General features: G+C 41.8%; 1 protein-coding gene across 1 annotated transcript in view; it reads right to left on the bottom strand.

Moving 5' to 3' along the window:
- Positions 1-20,588, bottom strand: part of Slc25a13 (solute carrier family 25 member 13) — a 179,503-nt gene extending 158,915 nt beyond the window's left edge. Inside the window, exon 1 of the mRNA XM_047560964.1 lies at positions 20,353-20,588. Coding sequence (XP_047416920.1) covers positions 20,353-20,367 — 15 coding nt within the window. The 5' untranslated portion in view covers positions 20,368-20,588. The remainder of the gene's footprint in view (positions 1-20,352) is intronic.
- Between the last annotated feature and the right edge of the window lie 2,535 nt (positions 20,589-23,123).

Genomic DNA, 23,123 nt, shown 5'->3' with positions numbered 1-23,123 from the left:
TCAACATGACCCTGACTTATGCTAACCGGGAATATCACAGAGCATGTGTACATTAATCAAGACTCTCCCAATTTCTCCTAATACCACCAGTTTAGTGTCCATCCAATGCTGTAAAGAGCATGGCTTTAGCTGGGTATGGTGGTGCACACCTATAATACCAGGGACTCAGATGCCAGGGCAGGAGGATTGCTAGCTTGACGCCAGCCTCAGTAACTAATATTGTCTCAAAATAAAAAATAAAAAGGGCTGGAGATGTGGCTCAGTGGTAGACTGCCCTGAGTTCAGTTGTTCAATTCCAGTAAGTGGAGTAGAGGGGAGGGGGCTTCAGTGTCAGACCATCTTTACATGGGGTCCAGGTCTGACCTCTTGAGCTCGCTGGCTGTGTGACCCTGGTGCTCTTGACTCTCAGCCTCAGTTTCCTCATCTCTAAAACAGGAAGTGCCAGAGACTTGGAAGAGCGATAAGAAATAATTACATAAAGTATTAAGCACCAAAAAGACCAGATAGCTAAAGCACTTAATAAATGGTATCAACCATTATTTGGATTATTTGTCCAAAGATATATATAGTCTACCATGCTTACTTCTTAATATGTTAAAGGATAAGTCACCTGGTTCAAATGAGGGGAGAAATATGGAGGAGAGAGGGGAAGGGACTCACAATCCTCAGAAACAACTCACCAAACCACTGAGAAAACAATGAAGCCACTCTAAATCATCATCCCCTCTGTTCTCCTAGCCCAATGTCATGCTCCTTCTTGAAAACAGACCCAAAGTTGCAGTAAATGGTTAATGTTCACTATGGAATTTCCTTGAGGCCTGCTAAAATTTGTGTGAGGTCCTGGGCACATTCGATTTAAGCACAGATAACTATTGTTCAGTGGGGGATGGATTCAGAAAAATTCCTACCAGCCTCCTGGGCCTCATCTCTGTACTAATTCCATCTACTCCCCACCAATCAAATGCCCTGTGGCTTTTTGGAATTTCCATTTGAACGTCCACCTCCCATTCTTATCTTCTTGTTCACATGCCACATGCAGTGAAGGAAGGACACTTGTGCAATTTCACTGAAGACAACAGAAAGTGGCAATGAGAAGTGCTGCTGTTCTGGAGGTGTATTTAGATGGATTCTACCTGGTGGCAAAACCAATACCCAGGAAGTTCCATGAGCTGGAAAAAAGAGCCACAGAAATGTAGCTGCCCTTTTTAAGTCAATTCAGAACAGCTGTTCAACATGCATACTTTACATCACACAAGCCTGGAATTATTAGACTTAGTTTATTCTTGGGCTTCAGAAGATTCATCAAACTTTAGATTGTTTCCAGAAGGCTGATTCTCACTGCTCTGTATTTTTTAAATATACTTATAGCATGTTCATATGTACAGCCACTATTCTAAAATCTAATTGCCTGATTTTATTGCTATACTTCTGACTTTGCAATAGATTCCAACATTAAAACAATAATTTTTTGCCAATAATTTTAAATAAACTGATTTTCAAACATAATTAGTAAATTACTAAGAAGGAAAACAGTTCTTTGCATATGACTATGAAATATTACTTGGTATTTAAATCAGCATAATAGAGAATTTTATACAGTCAGATAACATAACAATTCTAAACTAAAAAGAGATGAAGGCATTGTTACAATAGGAAAAACTCTGTGCACTAATGTTTCTCGCATAAAGAGGGGAAAGTCTACCATTATTCAACTTTAGAATGGAAATTTCAGGTCAATTCCATGAATCAATAATCCAAGGGGCAAATTTGAGGATCACTAAATCTGGAAAGTTTTTTGACAAGATAAACACTAGCTACACCTAGGTGAACAGGTTATCAATAGCATTTGCAAAATGTAAGCTAGGTATCTTAGAATTTAAAAGAAAAAACAGCCAATAACACAACTTTAATAACCTGTTTTTTTAACGGCAGATAAGAGGAGGAGGGAAATACGACAAGAAGAACCAGAAAGAGATCTTCCAGTACAAATAAATTTACTCTCATTCTAATAGGAATTAGAGCAGCCAAAGATAGAGGCTTGCTAGGAAGATATTTCCACATGCAGGAATATATTTACAATTGGCTTTCTTATCCTGGAATCAAGTCACAGTTGCAAGCTCATTAACAAATCACAGTGGTACAGAATTGTTCTCTCCAAATAGTTGTTAGGTCTAACCATGAGCAGTGGGGAAGGATATTTGAAAGCCTACGTAAGATAAGGGACTCATTTGAAAAATCTAAGTGAAATGCAGAGAAAAGCAGGGCTCTCCTCTCACAATGGAATGCTCTGGAGATGTGAGACCCTGGTCTCCCTGAAGGCTTCTTATTTCTCAGACCATCCCAGACTTGGCAAAGAAGGGAAGCTAAGCAGACACTCCATAAGTGTTGACTGAGAGTTGATTCTAGGTAAGTAAAAAGCCAGATATTTACAATTAAAATAGGGAGCTCCCTTCAGACAGCTGGTTCTTAAAATAAAGGACTGGTATCACCAGTGCCAGTTATCACCAAGAACTTTAAAGATGCAAATTCTCATTCTCTGCCCCAGACCTATGAAATCAGAAACTCTGGGAGTGGGGCCCAGCAGTCTGGAGGTTCCCAAGCCCTCCAGATGGTCCTGACATGGTGGAAGATAAGGAACCATCGTGTTACATAATAGCCAGTTCTAAAGTTTTGATTAGGACTCAGGTTCTCAGTCCATCTCAAAACCAGAAGAGTAACCAAGGGGGATAGAATTGAAATCTCGGGAATGAGTATCTTTAAAGCACCCCCATAAGATTATAACGTGTGAATGGGAGGAAAGCCATAGGTTTAGAATCCAAGGTCCCAGCCTCTACTGCTAGTCACCAGTGGAGCCTTCCCTTTGCAGGATTTTCCCAGTCCTCTTCCCAAACCAGAAAAGTCTGTAAGTCAAAAGAAGCACAGGCTTACATAGAAAATTCCATGTCATAATTATTTACCTGAGATATGAGATTAAAAACCTGAAGAGACAGTTTATCAAAAGCAGGCTATTGTGCGTGTGTGTAAGCAACATGCAGTGACAAGAAAAGAGGGGGGGACGGGGAGAAACATTTCTTCATACCCTCCACACCTGAGTAACCAAGTGTAGGTGGACCTGAATCCCACTGAAAGGTGTTCTCAGGTAGGACCCAATAACCAAGCAGCTGGGGTTCACCCTCCTTCTCCAGCTTCCTGTACTGCAGAGACTAGAAAGGTCTCTTTCCAGACTCCCTTGCAGCTAGGAGGCCCAGGTACCATCAGTCAGACAAAATGGGGTCAGAACTGAAAGGCAAAGATTTGTAAGTGAGGGGCCATACTCCTGCTGTTTCTGCCAGCAGGCACCATCATTGGAAGAGTCTGGGTTTTCCGGGGCACCTTCCTGCCTTCTCACAGCAGTGGCAGCATGGTCCTGAAATATCCCCCAGTTGGCAGGCAGTATCCTGACTGCACAGGACGACACTGCTCCCTTGGTGGCCTGCTCTGCTGTGAGGCTCTGGAAGTCATTCCTGAGAGCTCAACCTCAAGTCTGTTTCTTCACCTTCCCAACAAATTCTGTGAGCCATTTAATACCCTGTAATAAATCTTCCTCTGCTTAAACCAGCTAGAGTAGATTCTGTTCTCTGCAAGTGAACCTTGACTGATACAATCTGTAATTGCAAAAGAAAGTTTGGAATTCCCTAAAAACCACACGGTTGCCATTAACTTGAGGGAAGAAAGAGGTGTCTTACTAAATTTAAGAAAATAACATTTTTTATTGAAACCACTAAATCATTCATCCCTTATGCTAGTTTTCCTAATTTCTAATAAATGAAGACCAGTAATTATGCAAAAAGTTACTGAAGTATAAATTAGTATACATACAAGATGCCGTGTTAAGCATTCTTCAAACCACAACATTTCTGTGCAATCAAACCTCTAAAGTTCATATCATTCAACAGTTGACTTATAAAGCATCAGGCGCCACATGTTAACCCATGAGTAATTACACAAGCAGGTCATTTCAGGGGTGCTGGAGATGTTTATCAGAACATTCAGTTGGTTGTGACGTATGTTGGCTTTTGCTCTGTTCTGTTGTAGACAAACATTAAACAACTGTAAAACCATCATCATTAAAAGTCTGATATTAAGAAGAGTATAATAGTTAAGAAATGAATGGTGGTGTTTTAGCTGTGGTCTTGCTTAATAAGTTCTAAACACACTAGTTTTGGATGCCACTATTATTATCACTAAGCTACAGCTAGCATGCCAGCAAAGTCCCCAGGAGGAAAAGTCAGATAAAAGGCAGTGTGTTCCTTTTCCAAAATAGACATATTTTTCTGTTTATAGTCTCAGCTCCTTACAGAGACAGAGACACTTGCTCCCACTGATATCAGCAGACAGCAGCAGGTCTACAGGAAAGATGTATGGCCCGGCTGTGCTGCTAACATGGTGACCTTGGGCAAACTTTATATCTGAGTTTTAGTTTCTTCATTTATATGATGGACAAAATGATAATGAAATCTAAGTTAAGTCAAGAACAAGACTATATGGAATTTCTAATTCTAAATATGAATGGAAGGCAAGTAGGTCCAACATATACTGAACTTAGAAATAGGCAACAAAGGAGAGTATATTAAAATGCTATGGGATGACCAGGGTCTTTTAGGTCTGGAGAATCAGCCTGAAGTGGATGGTCCATTAATGATGCCCCAAACTACCCCACAATGGCTTGGTAAGAAATCCACCTCAATTTCTACACCAAAACTCAGGCCACTCTGGCTGCCTATCAGATCAACTGCAGTGAAAACAGCACACACCACCTGGCTCCCACGGTGCCCTCTTCCTAACTGAAATCTTACCTGTGAGTGTCTGAGGAGCAGAACCTAGGTCCTGCCTCCAAGGAAAGATGGGCACTGAGTTCTGAGTCCTAATTAGAGAAAGGAAACCGGGAACTCCTCCAACACAGAAAAGCTGGTCAGAGCACAATGGGTCACCAGAGCCGTGAAAATGAACTTGGTTAGGCAGAGGCACTGGACACATGCCTGCATAATCTCCCTATCTTTTTAATGAACCCTTGAAGCAGGTAGTATTCTTTTTTTGTTACAGGTGAGAAAACTGCAGATCAGAAACAGATTATCTGTCCCAGGTCCTGCCTTTTCCACAGGGTCACAGTCCAGGCAGTCAGGCTGCCTTAGACCATTACTTTGCAACCTCTGTGGAGGGTCCAGGGATCACTCTTCGTTGCAGTATCAGTAGTGTGTCGAGCAGCATCGTGGCCTCTAACCACTAGATGCCAGGGGCAGCCTACACCCACCAGGCTAGGATGACCAAAAAAATGTTTCCAGACATCAAAAAATATCCGCTAGGGGGGAAAACCTCCCTCCCCTTCAGTCAACAACTGCTGCCTCAGGAAGCAAAAATCTACTGCCCACTCATGCAGCACAACTCCTAGGGGAAGGCTTCAGGGCTCCAGGCCAGGGCTAGGCTCTGAGACAACCTCAATAAACCAGAGACCCCGCCCAGGCAGAAGGGCTGACTTATCGATGATGACACACACTTTCACAAGGGACAGGGGTGGAAGAACTACAATCACAATTCTGCTGGAGTTGGGGGCCACAGAGGTGAAGTCTTGAGTTGTATTGTTAATTATCAGTTATAGCAACACCAGTGACCAGCTAACTTTTACTGGGCCCTTAACTCTATGCCAGGTCTGCTGCTGAAGGTTTTATAGCTGATCTTAAACATTACTCTTTCAGGTGAAGAGTCACTAACATTCTTGTTTTTAGATGGGAGAGCTGAAGTATTTCAGAGTCTTCAATGATTATACTGGGCCCTTAACTCTATGCCAGGTCTGCTGCTGAAGGTTTTATAGCTGATCTTAAACATTACTCTTTCAGGTGAAGAGTCACTAACATTCTTGTTTTTAGATGGGAGAGCTGAAGTATTTCAGAGTCTTCAATGATTACTCCTAAATCAGACCCAGAAACAACCCCAGAGTGCATATCATCTGGATGCTAATTATAATATATGGACGATGTGCCCAGAGTTTGGCAAGGATAGTTTAAAGCTATCCTGATGAATCATGCCACTGGACAACATTGTAACTGAAACCAATTTAAAAGTCTTTTTGATTTGGCATTATGATTCATAAATGCTCATGGTTCAATAGAAGGCAGACCTGCCTAATGTAGAATATTACTTTCCAGTATTATATGCTGAACTTAGTCTCAATTTTTTTAAACCATCAAGGTTACAGTATAATTAGGAACCAGCTGCAATTGTAATTACGGCTCCCAATATAATTTGTTACATATTAGCAAGTGTCAAATTACTACTGCTTCTTAAATGAATAAAAACTGATTGTGCTGTTCTGAAGACTGGGATGTATGTTCCTGGTGGGGAACAAAGGAATATAAAAAGTATATGACATATTTATAAAGTGCTGAAAGGCTCTACTTAGGAGATCACAAGTTGCTAGAGCCCAGATAATGCCATAAAAAGTTAAAATGGCTTCCAGGGAGAATAGTTAACTTAATAAATACAGAGAAAGAGAAAACCAGAAATGACAATAAAGAAGTTGCTTCTACTAAATAATATCTTACCTGTTCCAAATTCTGCTAAGTAGCAAACTCATCTAACTGAAGCATAGTCAAGAACACAGAAGGAAGAAAAAGAAGAAAAGGAGCCCAACAAGGCACCATTTCCCCTGGCTGAGCTCTCCTGTATTCTCCTCCTGAGCCCAGGGACTAATGGAATGCCTTGAAGCATTACAACTCAGAGTCCATAGCTAACACTGCTACAAAGCATACTATGCCACAGGCTCTGCTCTAAGCTTTGCAAACATTAGCACACTGGGCCTCCAGCCATTCCAAAAAGTAGGTGCAACTACAACCCTTGACAGATGAGGAAACTGAAATATAGACAGGTTGAGTAACTTGCTCAAGTTACACAGTAAGTAGCAGATCCGTAACATGAACACAAATCCATGGTTTCAACAATGAAGTGACACTGCCTTTCAAAGGAAAAAAGAGAGAGTCTGAGATTGAGAAAGTAAGAGAAGTCAGAGATAAAAGAAAACCAATACACATCAACCAACTATGATATAAAATGGGCCTTATTTATATTATAATTAAAAAATAATTTAAAAATTCTAATACAATAAGGGAAATGTATAAAATGTGTATAGAATAGATATTTGAAGATGTTGAATAATTACTGTGATTTTTTAAGGTACGATAGTGATATTATGATGCTATTTTTAAGAAATTTTATTTAGGGTTATATACTAAAATTCTTATACATAAAGATATGATGCCTGGGGTTTGCTTTGAAAAAAATGGTGGGGCAGAATATGTTACAAGTAAAACAGTATTTTTGTCCCTAAATTAATAATTACTACTGGCTAGATAGTGAAACAGGGATTTGCTACACTATTTCATTTTTGCACATGATGGAAAACTTCCATAACAAGTAGTTTTTAAAATGCTATTACTCTTTGAAGAACTAAGTCAAATGCATCTTCCTCCAGGAAGATTTTCTAGATTCTCTAAAGACAGTCTCTTCATAAGTATTACTTGCAACAATTTCATGGGTTTTGCAAAGAGACATTTAAATTCTGATATTGCTAACCAACTCCATCATCTCTTGCTTTTCTCATGATTAAAAAAGAAAAAGAGGATCAGGACTGAATGAAAACACATAACCTGGGACAGAATCTCGCAGCGCCTGGCTTCCCAGACACTGGCATCCTCTCCCCAGTCAGAGCAGCCCAGCTTAGTAAGCAGGGGATACCTGAGCTCTGGGAGAGGATTTCTGGGCCTTCTGAGCTGATGTGATTTTCTCTTAAGACTCTGAACCAGCAGATTCAGTCTGAATGGCAGTAGGGCAGGCTGGCTGATGATGTGGCACTAGTGAAGGTTCATGAACTCTAGGACTGAACAAAAACAAAAACTGAACCTCTTCCCTACCTTTCATCAGAAAAGGGAGGGGGAGAGCTAGACAGGAGAAGAGTGGGGAGAGAGGGGAAGGATTCTAAAAAGTACTACAAAGAAGGAGTCTAAAAAGTATCAGAAAAACATTTGAGTGATTTCTGATATCATGGTAAGTCAGGAAGATGGTCTTAAATATGACATGTAACCCAAAAGCCATAAAGGAAAAGACTGATGAATATAAAGTGAATATGAACCAGTTAAACATCAAACCACCAAAGAAAAACCCAAGTGCAAACAGATGGGGCAAAGGGGCAAGGTTCTTAATTTAAAAGTCCTTTTTGGGGGGGGGGGGGGCGGGAATCAATGCCCAATGGAAAATCAGGCAAAGGTCACAGTTAGACTCTACTCAAGCTGCTACTAAACACGAAACATGGACCAACCAAAATCTCCATGAGACACTGTGAAAAGAGGGGACTGAGCTTTTACTTCAGGAATTGAGATGGGAGACAATAAGAAGGTGCAATCCTCCGACTGAGTCTACAACAACTGGCAAGAAAACAAGTGTGTGGCTCCTCAGAAGTGAATGAAATCCTTTGCCAGTGGGCAGAGCAAAGTCAGAGACCTGAGATCACCAGTCTTCTTTCAAGCCACCTGATGACCCAGCATACTCTTGGGACTGGCTGGTCTGAAATAGCTACAATGGACACACTGTTTGGACTTACTGGGAATTTTGCCCTCTAATGTAGCTGGGCTTTCTTTTTAGTTTTTTTTTTTTTTTTTTAAGGTACCAGGGATTTTTTTTTTTTTTTTTTTTTTATTGTAAACAAATGGGATACATGTTGTTTGTCTGTACATGGCGTAAAGGCATACCATTTGTGTAATCATAAATTTACATAGGGTAATGTTGCTCGATTCATTCTGCCATTTTTTTCCCTTCCCCCCCTCCCCTCCCACCCTTCCCCTTCATCTATACAGTCCTTCCTTCCTCCATTCTTGCCCCCCTCCCTAAACCCAACTCCAACCCCAACACTAACCCTTCCCACCCCCCATTATGTGTCATCATCCACTTATTAGCGATATCATTCTTCCTTTGGTTTTTTGAGATTGGCTTATCTCACTTAGCATGATATTCTCCAGTTTCATCCATGTGCCTGCAAATGCCATAATTTTATCATTCTTTATGGCTGAGTAATATTCCATTGTATATATATACCACAGTTTCTTTATCCATTCATCAATTGAAGGACATCTAGGTTGGTTCCACAATCTGGCTATTGTGAACTGAGCAGCTATGAACATTGATGTGGCTGTATCTCTGTAATATGCTGATTTTAAGTCCTTTGGGTATAGGCCAAGGAGTGGGATAGCTGGGTCAAATGGTGTTTCCATTCCAAGTTTTCTAAGGAATCTCCACACTGCTTTCCAGAGTGGCTGCACTAATTTGCAGCCCCACCAGCAATGTAAGAGTGTACCTTTCTCCCCACATCCTCGCCAACACCTGTTGTTGCTTGTATTCTTGATAATCGCCATTCTAATTGGGGTGAGATGGAATCTTAGGGTGGTTTTGATTTGCATTTCTCTTATTACTAGAGATGTTGAACATTTTTCCATATGTTTGTTGATTGCTTGTAGATCTTCTTCTGTGAAGTGTCTATTCATTTCCTTAGCCCATCTGTCAGTTGGATTATTTACATTCTTGGTGTAGAGTTTTTTGAGTTCTTTATAGATTCTGGAGATTAGCGCTCTATCTGAAGTATGATTGGCAAAGATTTTCTCCCACTCTGTAGGCTCTTTCTTTGCATTGCTGATAGTTTCCTTTGCTGAGAGAAAGCTTTTTAGTTTGAATCTATCCCAGTTATTGATTCTTGCTTTTATTTCTTGTGCTATGGGAGTCCTGTTGAGGAAGTCTACCAGGGATTTCTTAATCAAAAGGGAAAGTATTTCTATAGGCACCTCCTTTTGAAGCAGTCATTCTGTGGTCAGAGAATCACCTACCTTGGGCTTAACCCTCCGCCAAGGTCTGCTCAGCAGCTGACTCTCCATAGCATGCACTTAGAGATTACCAGTGACACGAGCAACTTCTCAAACATTTTCAAGTGACTTATTTTGGTGGGTGGAGGGGATTGGGTAAGTAGTTTATTAGAAAAAAGAAAAAAAATCTCCAACAAACCATAAAAATGCAATAGAAAAACTTTTTCCCCTTTCACTTTGCCACAGGTTGGCACGCCAAATTGGAACAATAGTGTCCAAATGCTATGGAACAGCTATTTTAAGGATTATCTGAGTTTAGAGAAGGTCCCCGACTACAGGAACTTAAAATCTAGCAGGAAACATAAAATGAAAGAAAGAGCAAGGGCCAATCTCCTTCAAAACCTCAACATCATTATCTTAATCAAGACAATTTAAAATATTCAATATTTGGTAAGAATTGAATTGTGTTCCCCAAATTCATAAGATGAAGTCCTAACTCAGCACCTCAGAATGTGATTTATCATATGTGAAGGGTATTTCAAGAGGTTATTAAATTGAAATCAGTAGGGGGGACCCTGCTCAATATGACTAATGTCCTTATTAGAACTAGAAATTAGGATACAGATATAGACAGAAGCACATGAACACACAGGAAAAAGAAAGACATCCAGTGACAAGCAAAGGAGAGAGGCCTCAGAAGAAACTCGCCCTGCCTGGATCTTAATCTCAGAATTATGAAGAAACAAACTCCTGCTACGTTTAAGCCACCCTGTCTTTGGTACTTTGTTGTAGAAACCTTATCAAACTAATACAATGTCGCTTTATACAGAGCTGGTCCACCTGGACCTATTATTTCTTTCATTCCTTCATTTGTTTGGTTTCCAGGTTCAAGCATTACATCTAGTCCTCATGTCTCTTTGGGTGTCTCCTTAAACTCAGTCCTTTTCATTCATAACTTGACATTTTTTAGGTCAGGTCAGAGTCTCAGAAAAGGTCTCGCTTTCTGCACTGTCCAGATGTTTCCTCCTGATTAGGTCCAGATTACATAATGTTGGAAAGAACGCTCCTCAAGTCCTGCTGTATACCTTCCACTGCATCTTATCAAGAGTTACAGTAGACATCTTGTTCATGGCAACTTGGTCAAAGCAGGTCTCTCCATTGTAAAGGTACCTCCTTCCCTTTGCAAGTAGTAAGTAATTTACAGGGAGATACATTGAGACAATGGGAATTCTAACAATCTTTTACCAAAGGGTTTTAGCATTTATTGACAATCCTTGCCTGAATCCATAATTACTACCAAGTTGCAAAATGAATTTTTCCTCCTTTTTCTAATTCTAGTATTCCTTTCACCTACAGATGACTCTTCAACAAAGAAAGCATCTTTCTGCCCTCCACTGCACTGAGACTCCTGTGGACAGTGGCAATAATCACTCATTATGAATTTGGGTGTTTTTTTTTTTAATTTCCAATTTGTTAAAATGCATTTCCAATTGATTTGTAGAAACAAATTTTGATAAACACATAAAATTTACCATTTTAACCATTTTTAAGAAGTCAATTCAGTGACATTAAGAATATTAAAAATGTTATATGACCATCACCACTACCCATTTTATCATCCCAAACACAAACTCTTGTAATTAATTAATATCCAAATGGTTTTTAATAGTCATTTTTTCTAAGAATTACAGTATGGTATGCTCATGTGTGAATATATACCCATAAATACATAAAATACACATGTGTACATATAAGTGTATGCAAAGAAAGAATGCAAATCACTTCTAATGTTCCACAGAGAACAACTGTTAATATTCAAACTTGGTCAAATAAAATAAACCATTACGCAAAAAGTTGGTAGACCCAAATGACAACATCAGAACCCACTGATCAAACATAAGATCACAGAAACAACAGAAAATGCTATGCCTCCCAATGTGAGCGGCCACAGCCAATTACCCAGTAACCTTACAGAGCACCCAGCACCACCTAGGAAGTATTCTAGCCAAAAACAAAAACTAAGTCCCTAATTTGATAAAACTTCTAGGTCTATCTAGGTCTTTCCTTGGCAGGAAAGGCAGAGGACAGAGCAACATGACAAAGGTGCAAGCAGCAAAATCCAAACTGTGGGAAATTACAGGAAAGACAACTCAATTCCTTCATCAAATAAACTGCAAGAAAAAGGAAGCAATAAAAGAGGGGAGAACTAAGGATTGACAAGATGAAAAAGGCCTTCTAACAGAGGCCGTGTGCGCAGTATGTCTGAATCCTGAGTACAACAACCCCATTGTGCAAACTGTAAATCAGGACCTGGGTTGAACATCTTTACTGGACTTAAGGAAACTGGGAAATAGCATCAAGACCCCTTCCAAAAACTAATGGGAAGAACTTTTAACAAAATCTGCCTAACACTACAGAGAAATTCCAGGACACATTCCTATCTCTAGCTGAGCTCTAAGCCAAATAAACAAATAAATAAGCAAGCTCCCATGTTTTTCTTGCTACTCTGTAGCCATGGCTTTATGGAAAGGAATTTGAACAAGGATTGGCTATTTCCCCTAAAAACACTGTGAAGGATGAGAAGGGAACAAGTGTGAGGTGATATTGGAGAAGTATTAAATTAAAAGTATTAATATACAGTCAGGCGAAGTGGTACAAGCCTGTAATCCCAGTGGCTTGGGAAGTCAAAGCAGGAGGACCAAGAGTTCAAAGTCAACCTCAGCAAAAGCGAGGCCCTAAGCAACTCAGTGAGACCCTGTCTCTAAATAAAATACAAAATAGGGCTGGGGATGTGGTTCCGTGGTCTAGTGCACCTGAGTTCAATCCCTGGTACCCCCTCCTCCAAAAAGTATTAATATACAGCCCAGTACCAAGGTGGAGTATAGCTTTCTAAGAGTTTAAATTTTATTTAAGCTGAGCATGGTGATGCACACCTATAATCACAGCAACTTGAGCATCTGAGGCAGGAGGATTGCAAGTTTAAAGTCAGCCTCAGCTATTTAGTGAGACCCTGTGCAAATAGAAAATAAAAATGACTGGAGATGTGGCTCAGTGGTAGAGTACCATGGGTTCAATCCCCAGTACCAATAATAATAATAATAATAATAAATTTTATTTTATTGGTATCAGAAGCCACGCTAAGTAGCAAGGTAAATTAAAGAGGGCAGTGTTGCACAATGGTCATATGCATGGGTTCTTGAGTCAAGCTACACACACTCAAACCATGGTTGTGCCCCTTATAAGCTGTGTGACCTTGGACTGGTTACTTAGTTTCTCTGAGTCTCATGGAACTTAACTCTTCTGTATAGTTGAGTTTCCCCATTTGTATAATGCAGCAACTTATATGTCACAGGATTATTATGAAGATTAAATTATTTGATTATAATACAGAATGCCTAGAACAGTCCCTGGCTTTTAAAGTGTCACGTAAAAATAAGCTAAAGTTATTATCATTTGTATAACCTTCCTAGGTCTTAAATTCCTTACCAAATGACATTATGAAGGCTTCCCCTCACAAATGATTATAAAGATCGAACAATGGAACTCTGATCTTTATATTATCTGATTACCTTACTCCCTATATAGACTGTGAGCTCTTGAAAGTAAGTTCAGTAGCTTCCTCGTTTTTGGAAGCCCAGCGCTTAAAACAGAGGCTGACAAAAAGGTAGGGTCAACTACATACTGAATGCATTTTTTAAAACTGTTCAGTGTTGTACCTGTGAACACAGTACTGCTATTATCATGGTGACAAAAGCATAGCTTAGAAGACTCCTTTGGCAGTTCTGGGCAGAATGGAGAGGGAGAAACCAAAGGCAAGAAGACCTGAGTGGAAGCTACTGAGAAGACACAACTAACTAGTCATGAGGATCTGAAGTGCAACAGAAAAGGCAGGATGCACGTGCTCCAGGAAAATAAAGGGGCTTCACTGACCCACGCTTTCCCTACATCCAAATTCCTGTAGTGTCTCTCCTAGCTGCCTATATTGAACTAACCAAAAACTTCAGTGAGAAAGTTAAGTTTCAGGCTGACAGTAAGGAATTAAGATGGTGCATTTAGTTCTAGATGAGCAGAATGTGGAATATCTTTGAGACAGATATGCTGACACTTGCAACAAACATTGGAAAATTCCACTTGAAAATCAAAAGAGCTGCCCTGGCTGAGGCAGGCCACCATCACCACTCAGAAGGCAGGTGTCACCACAGGAGCTAGAGGGACAAGGGCAGAGCTTTGGGGGATACCAACATTCCAGGGGAGGCAGAAGGATGAAGAGAAGCCTGCAAATTAGAATAAAGGAGTAATATGAGAGGTAAGAGGTCAACTATGAAAGGATTTATCATGGAAGCTGATGGTGGGAGTTCAGGAAAGAAAGGGGTGAGAAGAACACAGTCCCAGGAGGCCAGAAATGAAGAGAACAGGCTAACAGGTTAGAAGTGAGGTCACTGGTGACCTCTGGGAGAAAATGGTGAAAAAGCCTATAGGCAGAAGTTTATCGGCAGCATTTTAAGTACAGAAGAGTCTTTTTAAAAAAAGGGGGTGGGGAGTACAACCCGTAAGTAATTCCCTTAAATAATAATTCAGAGATGTTCTAAAATAATACCCTGGCTCCAAAGTAAAATTGATAGAAGCCTTAAGCACCCTAAAATTTATACTGGATTTTGTCACTATGTATTTAATTCTACAAAAAGTTGGACTAACTTACAATGAATCCAAAAGGTATTGTACCCTTGTTTTTAGAAAGGCAGTTACACTTAATTACATGGTAACAAGAATTCCAAATCAATACTCCCCAAACATAAGTGTGCTTAGGATCTCCTGGGGATCTTGTTAAAATGCAGCTGCTGATGCAACAGGCCTGGGGTGAGCCTGATCCACTGCATTTCTAACAAGCTCCCAAGTAAAGCCAATGCTACCAGTCCCTGGACAAAAACTTCCCATGGCCAGTCTCCAGGCAGACCACTTAGCCAGTATGGTAGATCACGAGCTTTATTTAGCAAAGCACACCATGTTTCATTCACGTAGGTCAAATCATATCTATATCCACTAATTGGAAGTTAAGTAGAAATGTTCTGCAGACTCCAACAGACACATTTGGTCATTCCTATTGTGATCACTGCAGATGTGACAGATGGTCCTGTTTCCCACAGAGTGGCTCCCAAAGAGCACCCAGAAAAGATAATTATTTGTCCAAATTCTCAACCTCAGTGGCAGCAGTGGGAAATGACCTGGGTTCTCCTACCTTCTGGTCCAGGGTTCTCCCACTACACAGAGCTATTGATAGGGACTGGGGGGTTAGTTCTGGAAGCCTCTTCCCAGATAAGAAAGTGGTGTAGCACACTAGGCAGTAGGTTGCTCTGCAGCTCCACCTATAACTATGACCAGTGTTCAAAAGAAGGCATGCAAATCACATCATGTCTAAATCTAAAAAACTAATAAACATGCACCTGGGGCTAAAAGAGTCTGCTCAAATCAGGCTTACTTATACAATTTTCTTACAATTTATACCACACACATCTGATATAAAAGATATCTGATCACAAAACAGCAAGTGTACCAGGAAATATGACTCTCTCATCAAGTCAACAGTTTTCATGGGTAACATGCAAACTGTGGCTACATGTGGAAATGAAGACAAAGCTATCAGTCTAATAAGAGCCATTAAATAGAGTGGTTTGTTTAGGTTGAATTGCTAAGAATTTCAATACAGCTAATTATGCTATATTGCCAGGCTTGAAAGCCAAAAGGAACCATCTAAGCCTTTTCTTCACTCATTCAAAGGAAAAGGTGAATCTGAGTACTCTGTTAAACATTTCCAACCAACAAAACAGGCCATGGCTCCACGAATCAACCACCAAGAATAATTCTGAGTTAGCAGAATTCTAAGACCAAAACCAACATTTAAATGAGTTGCCTGGAAGAGTAAGAGGGCCTGGTTTAAAATGCCATGAGTTCAATTGCTGTTAAGTACTTTGCTTAGGGAACTGTATGAATGCAACAGGGCACAACCTCCTTCCCAGCAGGACCAACACACAACTACAGGCTCACACAGCTCTCTGTTCCTAAAGTGACCAAGAGAACATGAAGAATAGTGCCTATGAGGTAGCAGACACCAGGCAGGCAGAGAGGGGAGGGCAATGTTCAGCAAGCCAGATCCCCACAGTCAGTGAAAACAAAGGGGGGACTGGCTTCCCATATGAACTCATCAAAAGCAGTGGCTTGTCATAGGACAAAATGTCTCAGAGGCAAAAGCACTGGGAAAGAGTCACTGCTCCTCTGGCAATCTAAGAGAACTCAACGTCCCAAAAGACCTTCACCCTAATTATCTTATACTACACACTGCCTCGCATCTCTGGTCACTTACCAGCCCAGTCCTCTAACTGTTGATCAATCCCTACAAATAAGAGCAAGGACAAAGTTATCCCACACCACTGGAGAAGGAGCCAGGGAAAGGGCTCTAAGACCAGGTATACTTTGATCATAGAAAACCACTTAGTCTTCCCAAGAGACAAATGGAACTTCCAATGGATTTTGGTGATAAAGCCTATATTCTAGGGTAATTACAAAACTGTAAAAATGTGATGCCTAAGCACCAAGGGGACATGTAAAACAACTGAAAAGAAGTTTTCAATGAAGAAGAGAATTTGACCTGACTTCTGTGTATTCTTCCCTTAAATTAACAACACCAGAGATTTTTTTCTTGCTAGTCTCACTTATCTGGTTGCATTCCTTTCTTATCCCAGGGAGCCAGCACAGGATCACTTGAGGCAAATACTTTGGATCACTGGTTGTCAAACTTTTAAAAACGCTGAGGCTCAGGCCACACCCAACTCTGATTCAATCAGAATGTGTGGGTAAGACCCATGGCATCAGCATCTTTCATACCTGCCTGGATGATTCCAGCAGCTGGGAACCAGAGTGAGAAAAGCAAAGGAGTTCAAGGGAACTGGGACCAATTACAAATGTTTCCAGGGCTCCAATTCTTCACCTGGTAAAGTGGAGAAGGACTGAAGTGGGGGAAGCGTAAAGACCATCGTTATATGAATTCCAGTGCCCATCCAGCTCTAACAATTAAAAAAACCCTAAAATTCAAACATTAATGGAACCATGGAAATTTGTCATAATAACCATCATGGTCGTGTACAAAGAACTCAAGCTCTCTTTCCTTCATTCCCCGGGGGGATGGTGGGGGGTGGATTTGGTCTGCTTTACCATATTACTGAATACCTAGCAGATTTTATTTTACCATAAGGGAGGGGAAAACCTGCCACATGAAGAATATCCTTGATTACCTCAAGCACAGGTACCTTCACAAAAAACCTCAGAGGAGAATTTTATTATAGGTGAGATCACATGAAAAAGGTGGAGGTTACACGTGCAGCCCAAACCTTGTGTAGCAGAAACTGGATTAAAACTTTTACAAAGGTTCATGACAGTGGTGTCAGTTGTACAACGCTACGAATACACTAAATACCAATGAACTGTATGCTGTAAGTGGGTAACCTGTATGGTATATGAATTCTATCTCAATTGAGCAGTGTAAAAAAGGTATATGACAATCTCTGCCCTGTTGGGATTTAAGTCCTCTTGAAAAGAAGGAAAACCCATACCTATCAAACACTGCAGTGACCTTGAGACATTACTGAACCTCCCTAGACCCAGGTTTCTCACCTGTAAAATGAGGAGGACAGAAACAGAAAGCACTTGTTTCTTGGTATTATGAAGACTGATTTATTATTTGTGAAGCATTTGGTAAGGCAAGACACACAGCACACAGTAAGCACTATGTAAGCAATCCTTAAATAAAGCCTGGTTTATCTGGGGGTACCCAACGTCCCTCCTATTTGGATTCCTACACTCTCCCATGAGCCTCCTCTCCAGGGCCTGTATTACCCTGCAGACAATAATGTGCACAGACTAAGAGGACAGACTCTGAGCCTGAATGGTAGGATTTGAACTCCAGCTCCGCAGCTTCCTGACTGTCAGGTCTTAGGCCACTTACATAAACTCATTGTTACAGAGTCTTCACCTGCAGAACAGGGATGACAGAATCTAGCTCAGAGGCCTATTAGAAGGCTGGGTAGGGTAGCACACACCTGTAATACCAGTGACTCAAGAAACTGAGGCAGGAGAGTCACAAGTTCAAAGTCAGTCTCTGAAACTTAGCAAAACCATATCTCAAAATAAAAAATAAAATGGACTGACAACATGGAATAACTAAACTCCAAGGAAAAATCAAGGAGTACAGCCTTTAACTCAGAAAGACCAGTATGAACAGCAGTTGACAGAAGCAATCCATAAGGAGGGTGCCCAAAGACAACCTGGCAAGGGACATGTATTCTTGGACCTGGTCAGACCAGCACAGCTTCACTATGAGGCCTTTTAAGACCACATTTACCACACTGCCCTTGAGCTACAATGCGGGACATCATAAGAAATGACCTTGTGGAACCCACAAATGTATATTTATGGTCCTAAGGTAGTTTCAAATGCAGTTCACCCATGGCATATAAAAGGACACAGGGAGAAACTGTCCTCAGATAGAAGTACTAGGAGACCTCTCTCCCAAGTAACTGACCTTTCTGATTATTTCCTCTTTGCTTCCACCGCCAGAAAATGCAGCTAGCTATCTCTAGTGAGCACATACTTATTTCCCATTAACCTTGGTCCTGGCTTCATCTTACTTTCTCTTTGTACTGGCTTTCTCATCTACTCAGACTGGATTTTGATGTCTTTTTGGATTTTAAATGTATGTATATATGAGGTAAGCCACTAGAAATCCTGGAAAGAGGTGAGATTAAATGAATAAATAAACAAAAACACAGGTTCCCAAATAGCAAAAATGAAACGATTTCTCTAATTCTCACTACATGGCTAAAAATCAATTGCTTTTGCTAGGATGTGACATTTTAATAAAAATACAACCAGAAAGTTCCTATTTCCATGTCACTTATTCTACTTCATGTTAGTTGTCAAATACTCAATTTCTAAGCACACTCAATTTAGTTTCTTCAATTACTTCCTCTCCAAATAAAGTAAAAATGATTTAATTTACCTACAGATATACAAAGTAACAGTAAAGAATGGGTATTTACTCCCACCTTCTCAGGGGAACCAATTCACACCCAATCCTTGGACTCTAACTTCATGAAAATTTACTAGAAAGAAAAAGTCAAGGGCTACTGGGCTTAAGAGTTAATGGAGCTTCAAAATAAACACACGTGCAAGTGCACACACACACACAGACACACACACAAACACAAAATCAGGAGCACACACATCAGAGCACAATCCTGAGGATGAAACTCAGTAATTACAAAAAAGAGGCCAAGTAGGCCACCCAGTCTGGGAAAAGGAAGAAGCCTGCAGATTTGGGGAGCCTGGAGAGGCTTAAGTCACAGAACAGCATTTAAATATATTTGTCTGCTTACAATTTCCATTGCAAATGTGATTAGTTTGCTTGAATAAATAGGAATATGATGTGTTGGCCATGTTTTTCTCTTGAGGGTTATCACAGAGTTTTGATTAAGGACAAATGTTTGAAATGTTTAGTATATTTAAGTTCACTGCACTTAAAATGAGCTAAGAAGTTGTATAGACTTGATTAAAGGACTGCCTTCGTGAACTTAAAATTAAAAGCAATATATTCAATGATTCGAGTGATTGGGACTAAATATGGTATTCTGCCAGGAAAGTTGAAATGCAGTCCAAAGAGACTGAAATGGTGACCAGGTTTCAAGACATGGTGAAAGAGGAAAGGTCAAGCGGTCGGAGCTGCCTTTCCTCTGTGTTAGTGAATGATTCACATTACACAGAATTCCTTTTAAGTAGAACTTCACAGGAGTGACAGGCTCCCCGGACAATCTGTTTTGTCATTTCCAAAAAGATTCTCAAACGCTCCGAGGCCGGTTTGTAAATGTTGTCAGATGGGGAGAGAGGAGTGATGGGAAGGAGAGACGGGGAAGGGTTCCTGGTCTTTTCAGACTTGCAAGGGCAGGCCAAGTCTCCCAGGCAGTTTCCAAAACGGAAGTCAAGGTGACTTCCCCACCCGCGGGAAGGCGGGGCCCTTGAAACGTAATCGGATAAGGCTTTGCAGTGCCCCCTGGAAGAAGCCGGGGTCAACAACAACCGGGGTCAGGAGCAGGAGAGCCCCCGTGTGCCCGAGGGGGCCCCGGCTGGCCCTGAGCCCTTCCCGGGGGGACCGGGACCCCAATCGCGCCCACTCCTCCTCGCCGGCCTTGGCACTGCGCCGCCGGGCACCGACTCCCATCCCAGGCCAAGTGGGAGTGTCCTGCTGGCAAAGTTTCTGACCAAACCTCGGTCCCCACACGGGCCGCAGACGGCCAGGGCGAGGCAGCCCCTCCAGCCTCCGCAGCTGCAAGGTGGGGCAGCTCCCCGACACCCGCTTTTCTCCCGGGGTGCACCAACCTAGGCACGTGCGCGCCCGAGCGGCGCGGCCCTGGCCCGGGCCGACACTTACCTTGGCGGCCGCCATGCTTCGCCCCGTGCGGGCGGCTGCGGGCCCCTCTCACCGGCTCGCTCGTACTGAGGACCCCGGCGGCTCACTTCCCGTCCCGGCGGCGGCGGGGGCGGCGATTCGGCCCGGCAGCGTGCGCGCCCGGCCTGCCTCCCCACGCCCTCCCGCCGGCGCGGGTCATGCGGGCGCCGCCCGCCCATTGGCTGGGCCTGGTCGGGGCCGCCGGGGCGCGCGTGATCCCGCGGCCTCTGCCCTCAGCCCGGGGAGGGCCCAGGCCCGCTGGCAGCCAGGAGACCAACACGTGACTCCGGCTGCGCTGTCCAGCAGCAGCCAGACCGGAGGGGCCATGGCCCGGCCCAAGCCAGTCACCTAAGGACAGGTGACCCGGTGAGGGAAGCTGCGGGCTTGGATGGTACCTGGATCTACTTCTGGGCCAGGTGGGAGGAGCAAGCAAGACTAATGGGTACACAGCCTGGGAACGTTGGAAAACTCCACCAGGGCCCAGGTATAGCCAGATTCTTTCTTCCTTCAAAGGAAGCTTCAAAGTTTCAAAGGAGCAGCCCTCTGCACTATCATATAATGGATCCAAAAAGTCTTTAATACAAAAGCATTGATTGATGGAAGGGGAGATGGCAAATATTGCTGCAAGCCTATTTTTAAGGCCAAATCTGGTATATTCTTAAGTACCCAACAGATGAATATAGTGCAAAACATATATTTGTGGGTCTACTCCCCTCCTTTTTAGAACAAAAGGTCAAAAGGTCCAGGATCAAAAGACCCTGTCTTCTAGAAAAATAGGTCCTACTAAAATAAATATGCAAAATTTTAATCAAAAAATTAGATGTATGACCTCCAGAGGTCTTATTCATCTTCATCAGAATTTCATTCATTTGTCCTTGTCATCAAAATTTATAAAATGGTGATCAAGGAAATGGTCTTTTAACATATTATATATTGCAAATAGAATATATCAGCAACAGTACATATTACAGATCAGTTGAATTAATCAACTGCCTGCCTTCTATGTGCTAGGGACTGTGCTCAGTGCTGAAAGCCCTCAAATTACTTAAAAACTAGTTATGGCCCTTAAATATCTTAAGGTTAGTGAAAAGGCAGACACATAAATGCTAATTCCATATAACTCATTAAGGCAACAAACTGTTCCCAGGGCAGCATGGGAACTGAGGATTGAGGAAGCCTCTTAAAGATGATGCCTGAACTGAGCGCAGGAAAGTGGGTGTGTATTAGTCCAATGAAGGAATACTGAGGGTGTTCCAGCCAGAGAAAATGAGTACAGGCAGGAGGCCCTGAAATTGCTGGGGAATCCAAGCAGTTGGTCATGGAAACTAATCTGAGCTATATAGGACTAGAGCAAGATGAGGCCAGACTGGCAGGTAGGGGGATGTCATGTAGAGTCTTGGGTGCCATGCTGAAGGATGTGTACCTTCACCTTAACTCAAGGGGTATAAGGCTAGAACCAGCATGACCCAGTTTCCAATGTGATGAATCTCACTGTGTTGTGGTCTGAATGTGTACTGAAAATTTATGTGTTGGAACTCTCCAAAGCAACAGTGTTAAGAGGTGGGGCCTGAAATGTTCAGGTTACAAAGCTCAGCACTACTATGAAAAGGGCTTTCAAGAAGGGGCCGCCAGCGCCCCAAAAAAAAAAAAAAAAAAAAAAAAAGAAGGGGCCACGTACAGTTTCCACCATCATAAAAACAGTTTCCACCATCATAAAAACAGAGACTAGGCCTTACCTGCTGGCACCTTGATCGTGGACTTTTCAGTCTCTAGAATAAGAAATAGATTTCTATTGCTTATAAATTACCTAGTCTCAGGAATTGTGTTATAGCAGCAGGCTATAGCTTACTATGTGGAGGATGGGGAAAGATTAACTCAATATCCAGGCAAAACAGTCTGGGTATGGGCTATGACTGGAGGAATAAATAAAACATGATTAGTTGACCATAGACACTAATTATATGTGGGGTTGGAAGTGGAAAGAGGAGGTTATAGGTTGCATATAGATCTGTGGTATGGGGGTCTAGAAAGACACCTGAGATCAGTAATACAAGAGTTTTGGAGATATGTGTCTATCTGTAAGGAGTGTATTACAGCAGACAAATTATGTTACGAAAGCAAGAAAAAAGAAGGATTTTGTGTTAACTTTTTGTTGCTATGACGAAATACCTGAGATAAACAAGGGAAGAAAGAATTATTTTAGCTCAGAGTATCAGAAGTTTCTGTCCATAGTGTGCTAGCTCCATTGTTTCTGAGCCTATGATGAAGCAGTCCATAATGGTGGCAAGGTCATGGAAGTGAAAAGCTGCTCACTTCATGTCAGCCACCAAGCAAAGAGAGAGACAGGAAGGGGCCAAGGATAAGATAATAGTTCCCAAGGGCACACCTTCAAGGACCCACTGTCTTTTACTAGGTCCTGCCTCCTACTGTTTCCACCACCTCCCAATAATCCATTCAGCTATGAATTCAGCAGTGGAGTCCTATCTCCAGAACACTCCTCTTGTATTCTGGATCGCAGATATCTTTCCAGACATCCATTATCCATTCTCTTTCCAAAAGCCCCATCTCTGAACCTTGCTACACTGGGGACCAAGCCTTCAACACTTGAGTCTTTGGGGGACATTCCAGAGCCAAACCATAACATTTCAAAAAGGATCCACTAGTTAACCTACTCCCTAGGGATCCAATAAAGCTCAGAACATGTTCATAGGTTGAGGAGAAAGGCCAGCAAAGAGTGAAAGAATAAGTATAAA

The sequence above is a fragment of the Sciurus carolinensis genome, chromosome 8 (genome assembly GCF_902686445.1).
Source record: "Sciurus carolinensis chromosome 8, mSciCar1.2, whole genome shotgun sequence".
NCBI classification, from domain to species: domain Eukaryota; kingdom Metazoa; phylum Chordata; class Mammalia; order Rodentia; family Sciuridae; genus Sciurus; species Sciurus carolinensis.
The sequence above is the reverse complement of the archived record's forward strand: the minus strand, read 5'-3'. Positions and strand labels throughout refer to the sequence as shown.